At 35.5% G+C, this 24,197-nt stretch overlaps 1 protein-coding gene across 1 annotated transcript; it reads right to left on the reverse strand.

The window, feature by feature from the left end:
* Positions 1 to 314: 314 nt before the first annotated feature.
* On the reverse strand, positions 315 to 23,561 carry LOC128993028 (calcium-binding protein P-like). Its single transcript, XM_054416782.1, has 5 exons — positions 23,548 to 23,561; positions 20,427 to 20,641; positions 10,822 to 10,936; positions 7,383 to 7,790; positions 315 to 1,257 (listed from the first exon to the last, which is right to left on the reverse strand). Exons 1-5 carry the CDS (start codon positions 23,559 to 23,561, stop codon positions 315 to 317), a joined length of 1,695 nt encoding a protein of 564 aa, XP_054272757.1.
* Positions 23,562 to 24,197: the final 636 nt, after the last annotated feature.

The raw sequence follows: 24,197 nt of genomic DNA on the forward strand, positions 1-24,197 counted from the left end.
TCACCTTTTCCTAGAATCTGCATTGCTGGAGTATACATCTGCACCTCATTTGTGGGAATTTTTTTCTTTGTGGGGTTTTATTGAGTCTGGAGAAATTTGTATCTTCTCTGAATGATATATGGTGTGCAACTGAATTTTATGTTTGGAAAATTGCATTTACGTAGGACCCAAAACATTTTGGTGGAGCACTTTATTACAGTATTTTTAGCTCTTCTTTTATGGTAACACCCTGTCTCTTTAATTAAAACTGCGTGTTCTGATGGAAATTTAATCTTCTTCTTGGGGAAAATAATCATTATAGTGAAGATCTGCACTTACTGCGTTGGAAATTGCATAGTTTTCTTTGGGAATTGCATCGTCTTTGAGGGGAACGCTACTTGCCTGGAACCTCTGTTAGAGTTATCAAAGTGCTGTAAGGATTCGTAGTAAACTGTCTTGTAGTTCCCGAACTCATCAACGTCAAGACGAAGATCCCCAGTGCCAGTGCGGTCTGGGAAAATCATGGAGATCGGTCTTTCAGCAGGTAATCTATTCGACACCAACTGGTCTCTAGAATCATCTACAGGAAACAGAAGAGTTTTACCAGTTCTGGTACTTTGTAATCGCGTACTTTGAGCTCCTTGATCAGGAAAGACTAATTTAGACTTGTTTTTGCCACTGTCTTGGTTCTGGAATGCAGCGAATGCTTGTCGATTAGCGTCTTCGTCTACTGGGTTAGAAGTGTAGTAGTTGTACTCAAGGATGTTCTCAGGTTTGTTCTGTATCCTGCTTTGGTACTTCTGATGTTGAGAGGAGTACTGCTGGGGGAGTCCGGGGGACGGGTAGGATGGGTAAGGCCTCAGCGGTCTTTGGGGATACTGCGATGAAGGTCTTTGAGGAGGGAATGCTCCTTGAGCGTAGGGAGGGGGAGGCCTTTGTGGAGGATAGGGTCTTTGTAGAGGGTAGGGTCCTTGAGGAGGATACGCTCCTTGGGGAGGATACGGTGGAGGAACTCCTTGGCCCGGGTATGGTGGAGGTCCTTGAGGATAGTACTGTTGGTACTGGGGTGCGTACTGCTGCAACTGCTGGTTGAAGAACCTGAAGAAACCTCCGTTGTGGTTGTTGAGGTAGTCGACAAGATGGTCCGGGTCCCTTGGACAGGTTGGGTAGGCGACGAGACAAGCCCGGGAGTCACCCCTGGAGGTGTACCCAAGGAGTGCCGCTCTGCCGAAGACTAGAAGTGGGGAGTCGTCAACGAAGTTGAGCACAGTCAACAGCCTGAAGCATGAAAAGACAATGTCATGCATAAATATTTCTTTTTAAGTACATGGCAGTTTTTAGAAATATTTTTGTTTCTAAGAAGACACAAAGCAATGAGTTCTTTATTGCGTTGCAAATCCTACATTCTAGATAACCTCCAATAAAAATATGTATGTAGTATTAGTTACACTATCAAATTAAGTTATACGTATTAAATAACCACACACGTGACTGATACGACTAAAATTATAATTATACACAATTACCAACGTAATTGACTACTTGGATCGAATCTAGATCAAATAATGACACGGTCCAACCTAAACTTCTTTTGCAATCGCGAAACTCAATGTGGTTTTAACGAGCGCGAAGGCGTAAATGAATGCAAATATCCCTCCTCCGGCATATAGCATGTGGGCAACATTGTGCAACTCATGTGGCGGGCATACATTTGACAGATTTAGCTTACACATCATTATTGCTAATCCCCAACCATGTACTGGAAAACAGTTCAAAAGTCTGAGAACGTATTCGAAGACTTTTTGGTTTATGGAAACTAAACCGGATTGCCTAATTCAGCGTTTGTTTGGGTTAGCAATAACTTAATGAATACAGTAGGTACAAACATGATTAGGATAAAAAATAATTAAACTGGATCCAGTTGTCGTTGACTGTTGGGCTAATAATGATCCTGACTAAAGAAACGGTTGATCTTAGTAAAATAAACATGTTGGTTCAGCTTAGCTAGTTGAAATTAGTTACTGTTTTCACCTAGTCATCCCAAAACCAATTTATTACAAACTTAAATCAACCCAGATTATTACTAATGTTTACTATAGTTTCTTATATGCCTTCCCCTATTTTATCTCGTGGACATGTAAAAGTTAAAATTAATCTAAGAAGGTTATTTTCATTTATTTTTTACTTTGCAAGGTTTGGTTCCAGCGAATAAGAAAGTAGAAAAATGACAGTTGTATGTCATTGTAGATACAGAGAGTGTTTTGTATAGGGTAATCTGTATGTTGAATTGCGCAACCTGGTCCTGGTGAGTATAATAGACAAAATACAAAAACTTTGTTGCAATATTTCAAATCCTTATGAATGTAAATAAAGAAATTCCTAATCGAAAAAACTTGCCTCTGGTGGATTTACAGTTTTGGAAGAAGTTATTCTTCAAGGATATATGAGGGGTCCTAATCGAATCTGTACTCATTTATTTTACGGTACCAATTTTGTTTACTTTCTCCATGCTATCATCTCTACCCAAAATAAATTGTGCAATACGTTTTCGCGTGCTAGAGGATTAGTATACCCTTTTACCCTATAAAAATTATGAATGTTATCCAATTCCCCACCATCCCTCACAAACCTATCGCGAACACATGATAAATAACAGCTGGTATCTGAGTACATCAAAGCTATGATGTGTTTACGTGTCGGAGGTCATGTTTACGCTGGTTCACTATCCAGCGTTCCCCGCGTTCCTTGTTCCACCGTTCCCAGTGCCTGGTTATCCTCAGTGTCGATAATGCAGTGTGATTAACGACCTCGGTTTGACATTGTTTAGAGCCAGGGTCGGTAAAGTATTCATCAACGGACAAAGTGGAGTAGACGTCTATGATGTAGCACTTGCATTAGAGATAAACAGTGATGAAACATTGCCACTGGATAATGTCCAGGTGTGGTGAAGGAGGGGTTTGATTGGGGCCAAAAAGATATTTTCTATTCAAATGATTGAAAAGAGTAATCTAATTAATAACCTAATAATATATAGCCCAGTCAATAAATGTTTTTTATCGCAACTAAATGGTGGAAAGCTGGATTTTTTATATGTGATAGAACCACATGAGAGGTGTAATTTCCCAAAAGTCCCCACTTCTACCCCTTGAGCTTTCCCCCCCACCCCCCTCCAAACATAGAAATTGCAGTGTTTTACTTAATGGGTCATGATTCGAATGCTATGTAAGTTATCGAGCTGCAATTTGTTTTGTTTTATTTCTGATTAGTTTTTCTACAACTTTTGTATTTACAACATTTTTCTAAAACCAATACTTAGGGAGATATAAAATTTAAACTTCGTTAAAAGCTTTGTTTCAGAGTGCAAAATTTTGTTTTTCTCTATGTATACTTTTAATTAGAAATAATACGCAAATATGGTTCAAACAAATGTTTTAGTACGTTTTTCAAGGTTTACAAATATATTATTGGTTAGTCATCTAGGTGACCGGGTGAAGAGCTGGGCGTCGGCAAAGAGAGCGCGTGCGGGCTAATTGAACACTTCTGCGCTGCGTCATCGCATCTAGCCCAGCCAATAAACGCACAAACTGCCTTTTTCCGTAGCTAAATAGTGGAAAGCTGAGTTTGTTATATGTAATGGAACCACTTAAGACGTGTTTTTTCAAAAAGTTCCTGATTTTTCCCCTTGAGCTTTTCCCCCCAACCCCTTCCAAACCTGGAAATTACACTTTACTGGATATAATTCAAATCCTACGCATGCCATCGTAGTGAAATTTGATTTGTATTATTTGTAATTAGTTTATCTTCAACTTTTGTACTAAAGACTTTCTTATAAAACTATATCCAAAGAGATATAGCATTTTAACTTTTTTTGATAATGTTTATGTTTTAGAGTACACAATTTTGTTTTACCCTCTATATATTTTTTCAAATTAAAATACGCATAATGTGTCAGAAACAAAATTGTAGTATGTTCCTTAAGGTTTATAAATATATGTATTTGGTTAGTCATCTGAAATAACTGATGTAGTGTGGGCGTCGGCAAAGACAGTGCGTGCAGGCTTCTTAAGCATCCGCGCATGCAGCCCCGCCCGTCGATGCATAAGGACCGGCACCGCTAAGTTCTCAACTGTTTCATACAAAACCTATGACTTCCTAATTTGTAGCCTAATTTACCACCAAAACAATCTGTTTCCAAGCTAAACCGTGACTAAATGAAGCATTTCGTTGTCAGTAAAAAGTTTTCGTAGACCCACTCCTTGATACAAACTGCATCCTATCATTGATATGTCCCTCTCTTCACGCTTCCCGCTAGCAAGGGTTAGCTTTCTGCTCTGCCATGAGTTGTAAGCCTGTGTTAAAATAATATCACGAACAACGTAGAAAACTGTCGGTAATATTTATAAGCCATTTTTAATCATGGTAATGAATACAAATTAAAACCAGTCAATGTTAAAACTAACTTTTTTATTAAGTCTATATAGAGGAGATTTTAAAATACTTAATAAGCGCCTTCATCTTAATTAGCGATGTTAAACGTTTGCATAATGTCTACCACTAACCAATAAAGAACTAATATGCTGACTCATTTTTAAGATAACATGAAAACAATCAAATATTAGAGCACAGAACGACGCCGAGATTATGAAAAAACCCCAATTTGATTGACACCTCTTCACAATATGTTAAGAAAGGAAATTTTAATAATTTGCCTGTATAACAACCTAAAATAAAATACATAAACCAATTACAACCAATTACCAATTACGGGTGTTGTATACCGTAAATAGTCTTGCCTGCATGTATGGGGACACAAATACAGTTTTTTACTTACTTATTTATAACTTTTGGATATATGCCTTATTATATTAATTAATTGGAAAGTAAATAAAAGAAAATACGTCTAATAGCCTTACACTTAAAACATAAATTTACACTTATAATATTACTCACAATACTGTAAATATACATAAAAGATGGTAAGTGGTGGTAGATTTCGATTCGACACTGCAATCATCCTCAGACCCATAGGCGAATTGGGCCATCTCATCATTGGGCGATGTATATGGCGATGTATGTTTCTTACCCAGCTTTATGTAATATAATATACTGTATGTATCCATGTATATTATTGTCAATAGGTGTAGCCGTTGACAGAAATAATTAAATAAATTATTATTTAAAATGAGAAACGAGTTAAGACTAACAATAAATTTAAGAAATGTACAAATGATTAGGTTTAATCTAATTATTGTTTTTTTGCAGTTTACTGTTTAGATCTTTACCGACCGCGAGGCGCAGTTAGTATAAATCTTGCGGAACAAAGCGAGTCCCATTGGTGGTAGATAATGGAAAGCGCATTGTAACGTAAGGAAGAGCAAAGAGTATGTTTAAAGTGATTTTTAAAGTGTTTATTAGGCCTAGTGTTCTATACCTCAATCTATCAAGCTTCCGTTGGTCAAAGATGAAGAAATCAAGTATTACAAGTACTGCAAGTATAACAAGTAAGTAGGTAGAGAAATTATTGGGTTCCATCTAAATAATAATTGTTTTTGCAGTTCACGGTTAAGCTTGGATACAGATTGTTTTGGTAGTAAAGTACAAAGTACAACGCCTTAGCATTTGTATACAACCTTTGAGAACTTAGCGATGTCGGTGCCTAGGACGCGACGCATCGACGGGTGGGGCTAGGCTGCGCAGATGCTTTGAAGAAGCCTGCACGCGCTCTCTTTGCCGACGCACCACACTATATAGTGTATATACATCAGTTCGTTCAGACGGCTAACCAAATATATATCTATAAACCGTAAAAAAATACAAAATATTTTTGTTTGAAACATTTTGCGCATTTTATTTGGAAAAAATATATAGAGGGTAAAACAAAATTGTGTACTCTAAAACATAAAAATTATACAAAAAAACTTAAAATGCTATATCTCTTTGGATATAGTTTTATAAGAAAGCCTTTAGTACAAAAGTTGAAGATAAACTAATTACAAATAATACAAATTAAATTTCAATACGATGGCATGCGTAGAATTTGAATTATATCCAGTAAAGTGAACGACTGTAATTTCCAGGCTTGGAAGGGGTTGCGGGGAAAAGCTCAAGGGGAGTAATCGGGAACTTTTTGAAAAAAACACGTCTTAAGTGGTTCCATTACATATAACAAACTCAGCTTTCCACTATTTAGATACGAAAAAAGGCAGTTTGTGCGTTTATTGGCTGGGCTAGATGCTATGACGCAGCGCAGAAGTGTTCAACTAGCCCGCACGCGCTCTCTTTGCCGACGCCCAGCTCTTCACCCGGTCACCTAGATGACTAACCAATAATATATTTGTAAACCTTGAAAAACGTACTAAAACATTTGATTGAACCATATTTTCGTATTATTTCTAATTAAAAGTATACATAGAGAAAAACAAAATTTTGCACTCTGAAACAAAGCTTTTAACGAAGTTTAAATTTTATATCTCCCTAAGTATTGGTTTTAGAAAAATGTTGTAAATACAAAAGTTGTAGGAAAACTAATCAGAAATAAAACAAAACAAATTGCAGCTCGATAGCTTACATAGCATTCGAATCATGACCCATTAAGTAAAACACTGCAATTTCTATGTTTGGAGGGGGGTGGGGGGGGAAAGCTCAAGGGGTAGAAGTGGGGACTTTTGGGAAAATACACCTCTCAAGTGGTTCTATCACATATAAAAAATCCAGCTTTCCACCATTTAGTTGCGAAAAAGGGTGTTTTATTGCATTCATTGACTGGGCTAATAATATACAAGGTAATGTGTTTGCTTACAGTATACAGAAGTTAAAGTATAGAATAACCGATTGAACTTGATTGATCAATGTTTTTCCTATGATGACATTGCATTTCCTAAAGAGCGTAAAAAACCCTGCAAAAGCTAAATAGTACAAGATTGCAGCACTGAATTAGTAATAACCCAGCTATTTTAAACAAAATATGCTATAATAATACATGTTATTCAGGTAATGAACTCGCTAACATAAACTCTCTCATAAGCTCGTCTTTCTAAATTAAATATTTAAAATACTATTTTAAAAGATAAAACTAAACAAAATATTTCCCTTGTACGGCTACAGTATTTAGAATTCTCTTTTTTTCGTATTACAATTTTGTCAACGTTTACTGGTGAATATTTGAGAAAATTGATATTTTTCGATGATTCATATCTTGTAGAAAAAGTTTTGTTTTTAATGTTTTTTATTAATTCTTTTAAGGTCAGAAAATATCTATCGTCATCAGACCTTACTGTTCGGATTCAACAAGGAAGGGTGTCAAACTTCATTTGTATTAATTAGTAAAAGTCATTAAAAATATTCATAGGATGGCAAACAAACTAATACTTCTAATAGTTTTAAAAGCTTGACAGTTCACTCACGTGACTAAAGCATCCTTGGAGAGGAAAGGCACCGGACTTTCCTGGGTGTACGACGGATAACCGTAGCTGCCGGGCCTCGCCCCAGAGGCCACCTCGCACAGCAGCCTAGGGACACAGCGGAGGTCGTCGTAGCGGGCGATGGACGAGAGAGCTCCGAGAATGGAGGTGGGTCCGGGGACCAAGCCCTGACCAGGGTATCCCGGGGGATACTGGCCGTAGGGGCCTGGTGGATAGGGTCCAGGAGGGTAAGGTCCTGGAGAACCTGGGCCTGGAGGATACGGTTGTCCAGGAGGGTAGGGTGTTCCAGGAGGTGGAGGGTAAGGTCTCGGTGGAGGATATCCACCCCCACCTGACTGGTAAGGTACAACTCCCTGTTGAATACCTTGGTTCAACAATGATGTCAGCTGCCTGAAAAGAAAATCAATTGTGAGTGTTATTTTTTAAGATTAACTGTAAAATTTACGCTGGAAATCCCTGTATGCGGGGTGATTCTTTTATCTCGGAAAGTAAAGAAAAATCCCTTTCATAAACTTGGTCTTGAAGATGACCACGTCATTGAATCCGTGAAGATAGTGGCAAAAATTTTGGATACGTTGTAATCCATTTTCGGATTACAAAAAAAACTACAGTTTAAATGTCACCATAAATTGAACGATGCGATCATAGTGTGAAGACCACAACTTGGCTGCATACTTTGACCGTAGAAGCCTAGCATAATCATCGATGTATAGCATAATAGGTATTTGCATCTTTTGAACATCCTTCACTCTAAAGAGCTTAATACATTTACAGTTTGAGTTTCAGTAATACTAAAACGTTGAACATCTTGTCTTTATGTCTTGTTGCCTGAAGCTGCAACTTTTATGGGGAAAATAAATTCGTCACAGGCATTTGTCTTTACAATGAGTGTAAAACAAGACAACTTGTCTTTCAGCACAGTACATGTCATAAAGAAGTTCGTCTTGCTTCGGGGATGTTTTGAAGAATCTATAATATTAAAACGAAACAGTGTTTTTTTATTTCACGATTCTGAATCAACCACTCGACGGATTTTTACGATTTTTGTGTAGAAAGAAAGATAATTTTGAGAACTAGGGAATGTCGAAGCCATAATTTGAGTTTAGGGTCCCAGTTTTTTAGAAATTAAATTTTAATTTTTAAAAAGTCTAGCAGCCGACGCTAAGATTCTAAACTAGCTTTTGGCATAATTTGCTTACCATCACAGCTGTAAACATTCAGCTTTTGTATCACAAATTCAGCATTTGGATAATAATGTAAAGACATACTTAGGGTTGACTTATTTATACTGTATGTAATGCTAATCATTGATACGTTCAATTCTTCGGTAAGAGGATTACAATATAATTAAATATACATAGTAAAATACTAGGATGTTCAAATTATTTTTTAAAGCAATCATTGTAATCTTCGATTTGTTTTAGAGCAATATAATAATTTGTTTTAACTAACAGCTGGTTAAATATAAACTATGGAACTATGAGGTTATTTTATTTACTTTTATTTTGTCATTGATTATAGGAAATAAGTAAGATTAGTAGAGATAATTAGACCACAGTTAAAACCACAGTTAAAACCACAGTTTTAACCAAAATTAATTAAACCAAAGTACAAATCGAGGCTCTGTACACGAGTCTTAATAAAAAAGGATAAATGCAAATTATTTTACTGCTCCACTTTTCAAGGAAAGATTAAAAAAATAACAGTGTTTACATGCATTAATTCTTAATGGTAGCTTTATGTTTACAATTAATGTTTGTGTTTGTCTGCTTTAACTTTGTTTGGATTAGGCCCGGAAATATTTATGTCATAAAAAGAAGATCAAGAATAATCAGGAATCACGATTTTAAATTACCACCACAACCTCAGCCGGGTTTTATACAAAGATAAACAGATGGATGACATAGATTAAAGGCCTTTTCACACCGGCGTACTGGACGTTTGGTACGTTTTTTTTTCAACAAATCGCTGTCCATGTTATCATATGGGCTCGTTCACACCTCGCGTACAGAACGTACTGTACGTACAGTACGTACGCGATGGTTTTGTGAGAATCGCTCGGAGAGCGATTTTTCTAAATCGTACGAGGCGTACGCGAGCTCGCGCATGCGCAGTGGTCACACCAAAACCACGTGCTCAGCCAGTGTTACTTGTCTGACTGCAAACGAACAAGTGTACGTTTTGGAAGTTTCTGTGCGGTGTGAAAGGACCGCGTACTGTACGAACTGGCCGTACCAAACGTACAGTACGTCCAGTACGCCGGTGTGAAAAGGCCTTAAACACAACGTCAACGTTTTGTTCACTAATTTACTTATTTATTGACCTAGGATACTGCAATTAGACAAACCATCCTTTTATGAAATCGTGTTCAGTTGTGGTTACGTTTGGGGGTGCCTATATCAGCGCCCCCAAACGTGAAAATATCACTTTTATTTAAACTATGAATATATTGTAGTTTAAATGAACTAATATGGGAAATTACGATGTACATTTATTCAATGAGGGTGGGTAATTATCAAGGATAGAACTGATAACGGTATGGATAATAAACATTGACAATTACGTCATTAGCTTTACTAGCGTGTTTACGTTTTATATTCCTGCTACATGTGACCAGTTTTTTTTTTCAAATGAATGTTATTTGAACCAAACAGCTGTTTCAAAACAAACTGTTATTGTTTTTACTTTTCTTTGTTTACACTTATTTGTTTAGCAATTAATGCAGTGAAATTGATATAAAAGATAGGTGTGACGATTAGTTTTGATGTTAGGACACCAAAGTTAAATTATGTGTACTGTGAACTTAATTGGGCATTATCGTTTTATTTTAGGTCGTTTCTATTCAGACCTACTGGAAATTGTGTATAGTAGTTGTATTATGGTGATAATAATTATGGAAGAGGCAGGTATGCTATGGAAGGTAATATCGTTGACTAGGTCTATACACTTCTCAATTGACTATTACCATTGACTATTGGATATAGAAGTTGTATAAGATAAAGAAGTGTTGTATTAATAGGCAAAGCTATTACTCTCTCTACTGTAGGCTACTTATAATCAGTGTGCGTCTGTGCGAATCGGCTGCAAATCTCACTTCAACGCTTTTCACATCGTACAAATTTCAGAATTTTGCTGTTTTATTGTAAAATTATCGGATTGAAAATGCATATCGTATAGGGCTATGATGGAATAAAAACATATTTGGTCACACAACATTTGTTTAGAGATGATTTTTCACATTAAAACTGCAAGATACTTTGTCTTTATATGTGTGAACTAGCTGATCTGAATTGTACACGGTTTTAACTGACTACTGAATTCCCGTACGTAGGACGGGCTAACACCTCGTCTATTTTAAATTAAGAACTTCTTCTGGGTTTTAAAATTACTTATAATTAGAATTTGTAAACTGTTTACTTACCCCAAAAACTCTCCAACATTGTCTGAGGCAGCCTTATTTTCTATTGAGACTACCGAAGAGAAGAGAAGTAAAAGTAATGAGAACTTTATCGATTTCATGTCTTTCAATTTTTGATCTGCAACAAAATTAATATTAATAAGCAATTTTAAGCACAATCGTGAAAATACATGCTCTTTCATCCAGATAAATGTTTTAGCAAGTAGATTCCTCGCTGTAAAATGTTTAACATGTTTTTTTTGTGTTCCATGTACGTTGGTATCTGCTAAAGGATCCTCACTTGTTTCAGGTGCATATTTTGTTAAGTGATTTACGTTTTTGCTGCAATATCGCAGTTAGTAGACCTAGTTTACACCTATTTAGCATGATAGCTGTGAGTGGATTTAGTTCTAGCCTAATTAATCAGAAGGATGCCAGTTTGAACCTAAGAGAAGTAAGAAATATCTTGTATTATTGATAATTGGTAACCATATACCATATTTGGTCCTGGCTGAACAATCCACGGATCTTAGCCAGTAACTTAGCTGAATCTCATCAATTCAACACTGACCCTTCTGTTATCACCGTTCTAAAATATGCATCCTGGTGCAATCTTCACTCAAAAATTACACTTGAGTTTAAATTATTTAATAGGAAATACATAAACGCACCAAAGTATCGAACAACATTCTAAACCAGTCTTAAGCTGTTACATAAGAATGATTTTACTAGGAAGCATGTACAGGGTGAATAAAAAGTCAAGACCCCCCCCCTCTATTATTTTTTCAAGTAAATATACAGAGATATCCTTTTGGTAGATGAGCAATCTTAGCAGAAAGTTTCATTTTATCATTTTGAAATCATTTTGAAAAGGGGGGATTTGGGGGGCAACTCAAATATTTTAAATGTAAACCCCCTTCAAGTGACACCTCATTTTGAAGTGTTTACAAAAACTTAAAGAATGGTGAAAACTAGAGGTCGCTATCTCTTCTCTATCCAAAATGGTAGCCCGTCAAATGTTGTGGAAAATCAACGGTTAAATTTGTTATTTTGGCTACCATTTTGGATAGAGAAGAGATAGCGAGCTCTGGTTTCCACCATTCTTTAAGTTTTTGTAAACACTTCAAAATGATGTGTCACTTGAAGGGGGTTTACATTTAACATTTTTGAGTGTCCCCCAAAAGGGGGGATTCGGGCAACAACTAAAAATGTTTCAATAGAAACCCCTATCAAGTGACACCTCATTTTGAAGTGTTTACAAAAACTTAAAGAATGGTGGAAACCAGAGCTCACTATCTCTTCTCTATCCAAAATTGTAGCCAAAATTAACAATTTTACCGTTGATTTTCCACAACATTTGACGGGCTACCATTTTGGATAGAGAAGAGATAGCGACCTCTAGTTTTCACCATTCTTTAAGTTTTTGTAAACACTTCAAAATGAGGTGTCACTTGAAGGGGGTTTACATTTAAAATATTTGAGTTGCCCCCCAAATCCCCCCTTTTGGGGGGACACTCAAAAATTTCAAAATGATCAAATGAAACTTCCTGCTAAGATTGCTCGACCACCAAAAGGATATCTCTGTATATTTACTTGGAAAAATATTAGAGGGGGGGGGGTCTTGACTTTTTATTCACCCTGTATAATCAATCTATGGTCGTATAGTTCAGTGTAGGAAGCTCCATATCCCGTGGGATGTTACGGGATGACACTATCTCCCGTGGGAGACGCGGTGAACGAACTCCTGGACTTTCACCTTGCCTGCCCACCGGTCGGGCGTCCGCCCCCCTGGCCGCGGCACCGGGCGTCCTTCGGTGGATACAGTGAAAGTAACCCTGACGTCACGAGTGGTTAGTAGTCTCCGTAATGGTAGTCTTCTGACTGCGGCTGTATTGCGATTGACAAACTGTGGGATTATTTTGGACTCAAAGAATATTGGGGTTAGCATATTGGTGTAACTTCTAAACGGGGTTGCTCCCCTGGGTCCTATAAAGACGATGGTCCTCTTTCAAGATGACTTTTAAAGTGTGCCCTATGCAATGAAGCTCATGTAAATGAAAAATAATAAACTTATATGAATTTAATACAAACATAAATTCATAGTTTTACATTTGTGCTCCTTCCCACTAATCATAAACATCACACTTGACATGTCTTTACCATAATAAAATTAAATACTATGTCCCTGCTCAAACCAAACCTAGCCTAACCTCATTTACAACACTTTCTTTGCATAGGGTAAATTTTAAATTTGGGAGCCCTCTTCTGAAAAAACCCCGACAATAAATTCAAATATGAGTATGTTTAAAAACAGAGGTTTATCAACGTTTATCATAAACATCACACTTGACATGTCTTTACCATAGTAAAATTAGATACTCTGTCCCTGCTCAAACCAAACCTGGCCTAACCTCATTTACAACACTTTCTTTGCATAGGGTAAATTTTAAATGTGGGAGCCCTCTTCTTAAAAACCCCGACAATAAATCCAAATACGGGTATGTTTACTCGGTGGTAAAACAGAGGTTTATCGACGTTTCGATACCTTGAATCCAAACCTGTCTTCAGATGGGAAGAAACTATTATCCCAATATAGTTCACATACTGGGAAACACGAAATATTAAAACGAAAAAAGATGTAAAGCAGTCCTAAAGAAAAATTTGATAAAAAAAATAAAAACCTGTGTGTTGAAATTTTGTAAAAATCCACAATACTGTAAGTCTTAAAACACAAGCCTAAACAACCCTATGGCGAAACACATAAAAAAAACCGGTCGATTTACAATCCCATAACAAAAGCGTCCAATCATATTTACTGGAGCCACTGATAATAAAAGGGTAAAACACGTAAATATGCAGAGTCCAGTTTACAACTAGGCTCAGGTGGTGTACTTCTCCCCGGGGATGTTTCGTCCCCCGTCCCTCATCCCCAACGTGTCCCAACTATCTGCATGATTGCCAACCGAAGCCATCTGTTTTTGATTGGTTCAGAATTATTAACACTCCTCGTCTCCCTGACCGTAAAACAAGCCGTAAAACCAGTATTGTAATTGCCGCGATCACGGAAAATGTTAATTAGATTTTTACAAATCGCATTATCGTTTACGAGCTTATTTTCGGTATTTAATACTCGTTTACGAGAGCTTCAAGCTAGGGTCTTTATCCGTTTATGGGCAAATATAAAGCGATATTTTCATTTTTATGGTGCTTCATTAGCTCAATGATCGACGGGAGCTAAGATAATGAGAGTTATTGCTACTTGGAGTTTTATTATACGTCAATTTTTCTTAGGTTTATAGCTGTAAGGGTTGAATGAGTTTATGAATTCGTGTCGTTCCCTTGAGGAATAACTTTGATCTTAGTTTTTATTTTTCATAAATGCGAATGGGTAAATTCGTTTTGTAATTGTAATGTCCCTGCTTTCTGTTCATGTCACAATAGTAAAATGTTTTATGACAAAACTATTATTGTTGACAATATTCTTAAGATTAAGAATTTAGTCTTTATAAAATGGTATCACTTAGCGTATGGTAAAATTAACAGTTTTGATTGCATATTTGACGTTTATTTGTGATCAAATTTCCTGTATAGTTATTTTTAATCTGCTGGAAACATCAGTTTATTGAGGCAAATCCCACAAATCTTACCTTTAACAAATGAATTCTGATTCATTTTGTTTTTCAGTTGAGCTGGATACAAAATCGTCGAGAAACCTATATTTTACCAGAGAGCACTGCATAATAAACGTAAATCATTCGTCCATAGATTTATTGTCTATGAAAAAACTATATTTCAGTTCAGTTAATGTTGAGTGCGTTTAGTATTTGCTAAATACTGGGTAGTTGAGAAAACTTTAAGTCAACGATTGAATCCTCGTTTAAATCAGCTGATCTTAAGAGCGTAACAGAACAGAGGTCACATCCCATCCATTCAAAACTCTTACTTATTTACCTAAAAACGCACCCTATTAGTAACGGCTAAACCTAATAAAACGGTTTGATTAATCAGTGATAAAAATTTCCCCTAAAAAGCAAACATTTACATAGACTTAATAAACATAAAAATAAAATAAAGCATTTATTTTCAACTATACCATATAAACCACGAGTTTTACATGATTCTCCTTCCCAAACCCAATCCTAGTTCATCCCCTCCGAAGTGCCAATAAAACAGCGGCGAATATTTCGAGATTTATTCCAAAACACCTGATGCCAAGTCCACCCTGTTGTCCACTTTGACTTTACTACCCGCGTAAAGCTGCATCATCTGCCTACTGGCCCGCGTAATTGGTGGGTTTTACGACATTTTGATATCCACTTTATAAGAACTCTTCCGCCATAAATGGCGCCAAACAATCATAATTCATCACCATCAAGTGCTTTTACCCCATGTGAGAATTTTATTGCTGTAGCTTTTAACGGAATAGGGTTGTTTTATGGTGGTCATGCATGTGAATCGTGGGGTTCTGGATTGAATTGTGGTGCAAAGATGGAATAGTGAATTGTAGAGAATTGAGATTTGTGATTGGGATCGAAGACATGAATGTTTAAGAAGTAGAGTATTGTAATCAACCTTCAACTTAGGTCTACAATGGAAACTCCATGTACAAAATCGAAACTTAAATTTATTAATTATTATACAAATCTGATAGTGAAAGAAAAGAAAGGGGGTTCACAATAAATTGTACAAACAGTGGGAAATGAATTTACTTTAAAAAAAACTTTAGGCTAGGCCTATTACAATGGTTTTAATTATTTAAGTTCAATGTTATAATTTAGGCTACTGCAAGGATCTTTCTCAGGTGGGGTGATCGAGCGGCATTTGAAATTAATCTTGTGATATAAGCCTAATTAAATTTTGTTTTAGAATATAAAGTATGTTCGAATTATAGATTGGTTGAATTAATAATAATTTTGAATAGGTTAAGCTTCTATAAGTTCTTGACTTTGAATTTGAGTACAAATGTCCAGAGGTTGGGCCTAAAAAAAGTTTTAATGGCTTCCAAAGGGGTAAAAGTCTATTGGAGTAATCTCACCAAAATTGATGTCTTCTTTGAAGTAAAGTTCTTGATGTTGTAAATTATGAATGTTCGTCACAAGGATGGTTCTTCTTTCAACAAATTTCACAAATTTTGTCCGAATAATGTACTTTTCTTTATAAAATTTTAATATTAAATATGTAGTGTCTAATTTGCATCTTCATACTATCTTGGCTCTATTGGAAGAGATGATGGTCTGATGTATTGTTGCACTCACATATGTCAATGCCGACTTAATAACATAAAATTATAGGCCACTGTTCACAAATATATTATAACAAATTTCATTTGCTAGAGAGCTAAATTATAATTTTGAAAAGTTATTTAAATAAATTTATGTTGAATTTGAAGCAATTTTGTTACAAAAGTTATAGGCTATTATATATTTACATGATATTAGGTTATTTGAAAATTTCTATATTATATTGTATTAAATTGATTACCTATTGGTCTGCATGGACAATTAATTACTATATATGGTTTGAAAAGGGATTAACGTTTAGATAAAATGAAAACATATGGTGGAAATTAAATTATTCTATAAAAAAATATTGGTGAAAATATTGAATTGTTACAGTATTTTAAATGGGGAGTTTGGAGAACCACTATTAATTGATATTAATATAGGCCTAATCATCTCAACTATATGGACAAGCTGTAACCATTTAAAGACTAAATATCGGTAAGACTGTCATGTTTTAAGACCTGATTTTTGTGGATTGTAATACATAATTAGTCATCAAATAGCTGATAAATTTGTTGAATTTTAAGTCTTTTGGTTTCCTAATTTATTACTACAAAACTAAAATTGCTTTTAAATGAATTCGTAATGGCAACATCACAAAAGGTGTTGGAGAACTTTTTCTAGGTGTTGTGATCAAATGGCAGAAGTTTCAACATACAATATAGCTTTTGTTATATATGAAATTTCTCTTTTCTTATTCAGAAATGCCAATCTAATCTGTTCAGGCTGCGTTTCATGAAAAATATGTTTGTTATGTACAGTTTTGTATAGTTCCATCTACTTGCGTGGGCTAAAATATGATACTTTTTTGAAAATTTGGAGTTATTGCGTTACCAGAACAAATTTAAAAGGATCGAGTTTCCAAAAATTTCACTAACGTCCCACACTGTATATCGTTTCCTAGTCAACTCTAATGTCAAACTAACACCCGACCCACACCATTATATCTCTAACACTAACAAATTGACTCCATTAAAGCGTGTGGGTTTCTTTTATGACACACTATTTCCATCTTCAACCTCGTGAAAGAGATATCTTGGATAATTGTGTTTTATGTAACAGGTTGGTTAGGATAGAAAATATATTGCGTCAAACCCCGATTCTGAGATTCAAAAACATCCAAATTAGGAAAAGGTTGGATTTGTGTTAAGCTCCTCTACCTACAGAAAATCAAAATGACTTGAGAAATTTATTTTCTAGAATCGTGCCGGAAAGAATTAAGTCTGCTCAATCTCCCAAAGATAATCAAAAGTCAGTTTCTTGTTGTCAATTTTCTTTCACTTTAGAATAATTGTAATCTTGCTTTCCCATCATTAAATTACAAATCACAGAATTTTGTAGCCTATTTTATCCTCAAGATGCATGTTCACATGCATAAACCACAAATGATCATGTGCATTGGTTATAGTTTTAAATGCCCAAAAAGCCTCTAACGTTCTCAGGACGAACGGACAACCTGTACAAATTTAGCTACATCGTTCCCTGGTTTACATACAATGAGCAATAAGTAACCCTCCATACTCCATTAGGAGTTAGACCCTACTTCTTTCAAGAAGTTTCAATATATCGATACCTTTCGACTATGACGTCATCCCTGAATGATTCCCAAAGCGGTTATCCAAGACAAAGATTGATACCGATATCCAGGATGTCAAACATCCAATTTGTCCACCAAGCGACCCCACAATCCCTAATTGGTATCAGATTCCACGGTGAGGACCTTGCGTTCTTCCTCGGGCGAGTCGAGTCGCTATCTTGCACGTAATTGAGGGGTAGAATTGCATGGGCAAAGTGACAGCTGGCATTTAATAGCGAAAGATTGGCTTGCAGTACTGCATCTGTTGCTGTGGGCGTGTTCTTGCAGGTCACGACATGTAGATCACGTGGCCTTGACTAGCAGCTGCGCAATGACGTCACGGTAGCGCGGTTTCTCGCGCAATCTCGCGATCTTCTCGCGCTTTGTTTACACTTTGCTTGCGGCGACGTTGATATAAGTTTGTAACCAACGATGCCGGGAGGTGTGGTGGATTAATGGGTATCTCAACTGCCATTAGTTGGAATATATCGCAGTAATGGGGTAGTGGGGAAACATGTAATACAGCCTAAGTAATGGGTTGTTTATTTGTTACAATACGATACGTAAATGTACCCTGATGGTGGGCATGCTACAACATCAGATTTTTTGGCTGTTTTTATTTACCTTTTCTGCTAACAATTTTAGTAGTTTGCGTTGTTTTTTTGCTGAAGATCCCAACAGTTTTAATGTTTTGTCTATATAGAGAGACTTGTAAGTTGTATTGGAACGATGGTAATTAATATTAATGAACTTTGAGCATCATTTTTAGCCTTGCCTAGCTTACCTTAACCGATCTTAACCAAACTTATGTTGATAAGAAATTACCTACTTTAGTAAAAAGTTTAAAGTTGAATTAGGCAAACAAAACAACACATATTCTGACTTATAGCTATTCTCGAAGTGTTTAGTCTTCGTTACACTAACCCCTTATTGATTGGGACACATTAGTACGGACTTTGCCTAATCCTGACAGCCATTTTACAGTAGTAGGTAAGAATTGCTTACAACTGCTAAATCAGAACTGCGCCACCGAGAAAACATAATTTAGTTGGAACGGTTTCAGAGTCCAAGTTAAAGTAATTTACTTTAAAGAAATTAAATATAATATTCGAGCTTATATATTTCATCACCTACAATAGCTCACCCAAATTGTTCTAGAACTGTATTATACTTTTCTTCATATTAGGTCGAAGAACTACATATAAAGTTTGATTATTCACACTTTTATTTAATTAATTCCATTGACTTAAATCCAAAATTAATGTCCGAATCCCCAAGTTTATACTTGTCTCATTAAATATCCCAAAATTAGAAATTGTTTCTCATCATCTTCTAGTCAGGAAGTTCTGCTCCCATTAATCTTTCTTCCTCCCATTTCTTCCTTTACCGATTTACCACAAAACAAAAGAACCTCTATCCATTCCACTTCTAATAATTGGCCTCATTTTGGGGGGAAACCGTCTAACAATGGCGGCTGCTTTGGTCTTGGCCGCACAATGGACAATGGCGAGTGTACACCATTGAGATATCACATGTCCGCCTTGTCTATATGATGGGTGTCTCCTTAACTTTCTGACATCATTATCCTCTATCGTGGAGTATTGGGTTACTTGTTACGTTTGCGTTATTTTTTTGGAAAATTGAAAAAAGTAGTAGATTTGGTTGGTTTAGTTTTTGCACATAGAAATAGATTCTGTGATTATCCCGAAAGAGTTTAGTTTTTTTTTTTTTTTTTACTGTCCCTATTATATTGTTTACTACATTAACCGGCTGTTTATTTTTAAAAGATTTTTTAACACGTATACCTACTTATTTATTCTTGTTAATGATGTACTAATTTTTAGATGGATCAAAATTAAATTTTAGATCTACATTATTCATGAAAGATTTTATCTACTAAATCATCGCATTTGATACAGCAACAGAACTTGGGCTTGGACAACAAATTACGACAAAGTGAAAGACGATAAAAACAAAAAGAAATATACGGACTAACCATTTTAGTAGTAAGAGTTTTGAATGTAAAAATCTAAAAAGACAAAAGGTCTGTTCAGCAAAAAATAAATATGAGTCAATTCGGTTATGGAAAATCCCATTAATTCAATTTTTCTTGATTATGCATGATGTCCCTTTTCTAAATAAACGTTTGATTGAATTTAACATCGAAGACAGTTACTCAGTAGTACCAATGGAATTACGAGTGAGAACAAAAGTTAATTCGCTAAAACACGATATAATATTCCTAAAACCGATATCCTAATCTAAAAAGAAGATATTTCAACATTAAAGGAATGTTAGTAGCTTCGTAGCTAATTAATTACTGGTGATTAATCTGAAATAAATTACTTTATAGCTAATTTAATAAAAAAAAATAGATTTACGACGCATCAAATGAACCTAAGACTACACTATAATATGTAAAGACAAGAGTCTAGATAATTTAATTTCACAAACCCCCTTAAGTAGAAGTTAGGTTAGTTTAGGGATCGTTATTTTAGTGTACCACGGTTTCAAATAAATATTATATATCTAGTTAAAAATATACAACCTCACGCAATAATTATGTCAACATAACCTAACCAAAGTTAGAGTACATCTAACGGGTTTTAACTAAGTTCCGGCTATCTAAAAGAAAATTTGTCAATAAACAAAAATAACTCAAGAGTACACAAGTAATGCAAAGGCGTCCTAATTAATTTTAATCACACACCAAACACCCTAATTAACAAACAGTACGTAATTAACACCCTATAGTTAACACAGAGACTCACCGAAGGATTTGCCGAGGATCGCTCGCGAACTGGGACTGTTTCTGCGCCGACGACAGTTTTCTCCTACCTCTGCAGATTTCCTTCTCGGCCCACACCCTGGCTGGTGCTGTGACGCGGGTGTGATCACACTCCGTAGATCCTCATCCTCTCCCGCGCCCAGAGGACTTAGAGGACGACGATCTCTGACCTCCAGGAGAGGTTGTTCAAACTTGGGACTAATGAAAGCAAAAGTGACTGAAGTGTGGTTTGTTTACGTTTTGTCGCTTTCGTTTTGAGTGGCATATTCTAACTAAGTATTTACTGCATGTTGCATGTTGTAGTTACTGGTTGTTTCGAACAGACTACACACTACTTTGGTTGCTATATTCTGAAGGGGGTATTTTTCCCACCTGAGAAAAAAAATGTATGTTTGCAATAACCTATTTTTTATGTTTAAGAATTAAGCATAGTTAAAGATAATTTTTATGATGATTTCCCTCCTCCCCCTTGATCACCCCTTGGGGTGGTTTTTATAAAAGCAGACGTTTACGGGAACAGATATATCTGGAGTAAGTTATAAGATAATTTAGTAATTATTTAAAAAAATTAAATAGTACATGTACATCTACAAACTGTAGAATGGGAATTGCCAAACAACAAATATTTCTATAAAAATCTAATTTCAATAATTTCTTTTTCAAATTGATTACGAAATATTTTTGGTTATTCATCACAAAATCTTTTCCCCTGAACTTTGATTATTCCATACTAGAGTTTGTAAAGTAAAATGTCCCCTTCAAAATAATAAAAAAATAATCGAATTATGTATATCAGAACTTGAGATAGGCCCCTACGTCTTTTTCAGTACCTCAATAGACGAAAAAATCTAACTTTCAGTAATCGCCCCGGAAACGAAAGGAAACACAATTCTGTTGGGGGGAACTCCACCAAAATAAAGAAAAAAATTATTACATAATAGAGTTTTTTTATTGTTATTATTTAAAAGTGCGCCTAAAAACAAAACGTTTAATACACAACTTTACCAATGTAGCCAGGAGGGTGATAGTCAACTTTCGGTAAACGTAGCCAGTGTAGCACTTACTTACAGTATTTTGGAAAATAACACCGCATAAAAAATATTTTTATTATGTGTCATACATCAAAATGTTCAGAAAGAACTGTAGAACACTTAATGGTAAATAACTGAAATTTGATACATTTTTTGAAGTTCCTAGTTTTTTTTGTGGACTGCCCCCTTAAAATATGCACATAGGTGGGGATCTCAATAATTGGCCATTGATAATAATTCCCATTATATCAATGCATTAGTGCATTAGTAAATCTTCTGATTGAACAAACCTTGACTCAAATATTAAAATAAAATTTTAAAAAATGATTAAAAATTTTAATTAAGAATGCACTTTATGAAGTTTAGAATCTTGAAGCTACCATTATCAATTGAGATGGGGACAACCTAGGTGCGTATTTGAACCCAAACATGAGTGAAGGATGAGTGTAGAATGGAGTGAGATGATCTGTATAGCTTTGTTACTGACTAAAATCAGCTGTTTCATTAGTTAGGATCATTTATTTAAATCCTAATGATCAAGGGACAGCTGGGTCCAGTTTATAACAATCAAAAAGTAGGATCGATTTGGCAAACTTTTGATTTTAGGCGAGCAATGTATCCACTCTGCTACCCACCTCAATTAACATTTGATCAACGCCAATAGGCTTGTACTTATTAGTGTTGACGTAGCCAATACAATAACAGCGAGGTAAATTGAGTTTTCACTTATTGTCTACCACCACGACGTAGAAGTAGTATTTACGCTTTATTATTTTCACGATTCAATAAATGATTCTCTCAATAAATCTATTGTGTGCATACCATGTGTTGTCAATAAATTATTATTATATCAAACCATTACCGAATCAATATATTTATCCTGTAAAATTACCATAATTCTGACCTACCCTTATACAGTGAACGCCAACACATTAAGCCTACCTCAAGTCCGTTCACCCCTATAATTACGTCTGATAAGAAAATGAATTTTCTCCCACTCACTTTCCCAGCTCGCCGATCGAGTTCCCACTCACACACACTCACAGTTTGCGAGTGGGATAGGTCTTTACTGAGGAGTGGGTTGGCAGAAACACTTTCGCTGGTAAACTTTAATATGATTGAGTGTCAAGCAGCGCAATCGGTTCGAGCCTGATTGCTGTGAATTGAGATTTTGCCCGTTTGTGTGGGTTTGAATGTTTAAATGTCAGCGATTGAATACTGATTTTGTGTACATTGTGATCGTTATCGATGGATCGTTTTTGGCTCGAGAGTGTAATTGACAACTGGTAAATTAGGTGTGAGTTTCAAAATGAGAAAGGTTTGAATTCCTTACTCGCGATCTTATGTACTTCACAAAAAGGACTTATGATCTTAGGATCTTATGTACTTTACTTTAAGATGCAATTGTTAAGGTGGCCATATCATGTAACACATATTTAATGATTGACGTTCCCCTCAATGTAATGTTATGTAACTGATAAATATGATGATAAAGGTGTCATTTCAATACAAATTATTTTTCTTTTCTTACTTTTATTTCTCGTTTTTCTGCTTATTTTATTGCACTATGTAGGAATGTCAGTGGCATTTATCAATATACTAATTAAAATTTGAAATTAAATAATTTCTTTGAATTTGAATTCAATATTGCGGAGGGGTGAAACGAGGAAAACATGCTAAATAGATGACATTTTAGTTGAGTATCTATTTGTCTGTGTATAGAAAAATTGTGCGAGAAACTTTGGGAGCTATCTTTTAAACAGCATAGATCTTTTTCGTTTATTGAGATAGTTGGCTTGAAGAACTTTTAACTTTCGTATGATGAATAATCTAGTTTACCACATAGGTGGGTTTTACTTTATTTTTCATACTCAGTTTCGTTCCAGTCGTTACCCTTGACCTCAAGAGTCAATTTACATGTACATATAATTGACTTGTACTGTCCCACTTCAGTTACTGCAACTCATTGATCAATGACATGACTGCGATTCAAGCATACCCGCTCCAACGGTCTCAGAATTATGCTTTGAGATCTATGGTCTGCGGCGTGAGGAGCATATCACGCCATACTACCTTGAGGCAAACATCTTGAAATTAAATTATCAAAGATCCATCAACATTTTTGGATTGGTCTTTTTAATTTTAAAATCAGGCTCCCTGAAATATTATACATCAGATTTTAAATTTGTGTCTCAAGGTAGTTCATGAATTTCTAGTTCTTCGATCACATTGCGTATTTCATTTGACCACCGCTAATGACAGGGCTTTTGTTGTTACCGCTTGCTATCTTTGGAACAGCATACCTCTACACTTTAATCCCTTGATAAACGTTCCCAGTTTCTGGTAGCACTAAAAAATCTCTACTTTGAGCAAATTGTCTCGGCTGGCGTGTCCTAGGGCTTCTGCGTCTTTGCGCGATTGCTGGTGCGTATGCGTGTGAGAGTGTGAACGTGGTTTCTTTTGTATATTCTATTTATAATAATTACTATTTTTTAAATTGAATTTTTTTACGTGTTCTTAAAGTGCTAAATATATATTTATATTAGATTAAGAAATTTCATTGTATTTTTATTTATTTATATTTAAGTTTGTCAGGTTAAGTGTAAGAGAGGGCCATGTGGCCCTAACTTTGCCTGGTAAAATAAACAAAATTTCATTTTCATTTTTTTCACTTTAGGTCCTTATGAGACGTAACAATAAATCGAGCTCCAAATATGTTTCCA

Source organism: Macrosteles quadrilineatus, unplaced genomic scaffold (genome assembly GCF_028750875.1).
Source record: "Macrosteles quadrilineatus isolate MER2022 unplaced genomic scaffold, UCM_ALF_1.0 Scaffold_4__1_contigs__length_99947679, whole genome shotgun sequence".
Lineage (NCBI taxonomy): Eukaryota > Metazoa > Arthropoda > Insecta > Hemiptera > Cicadellidae > Macrosteles > Macrosteles quadrilineatus.

Coding starts and splice junctions, on each gene's coding strand:
- LOC128993028 (XM_054416782.1), bottom strand. Junction 10,937..20,426: donor GATCCTCGGCAAATCCTTCG/GTGAGTCTCTGT, acceptor ATTTTGTTGCAG/ATCAAAAATTGAAAGACATG. Junction 1,258..7,382: donor TCCAAGGATGCTTTAGTCAC/GTGAGTGAACTG, acceptor TTCATGCTTCAG/GCTGTTGACTGTGCTCAACT.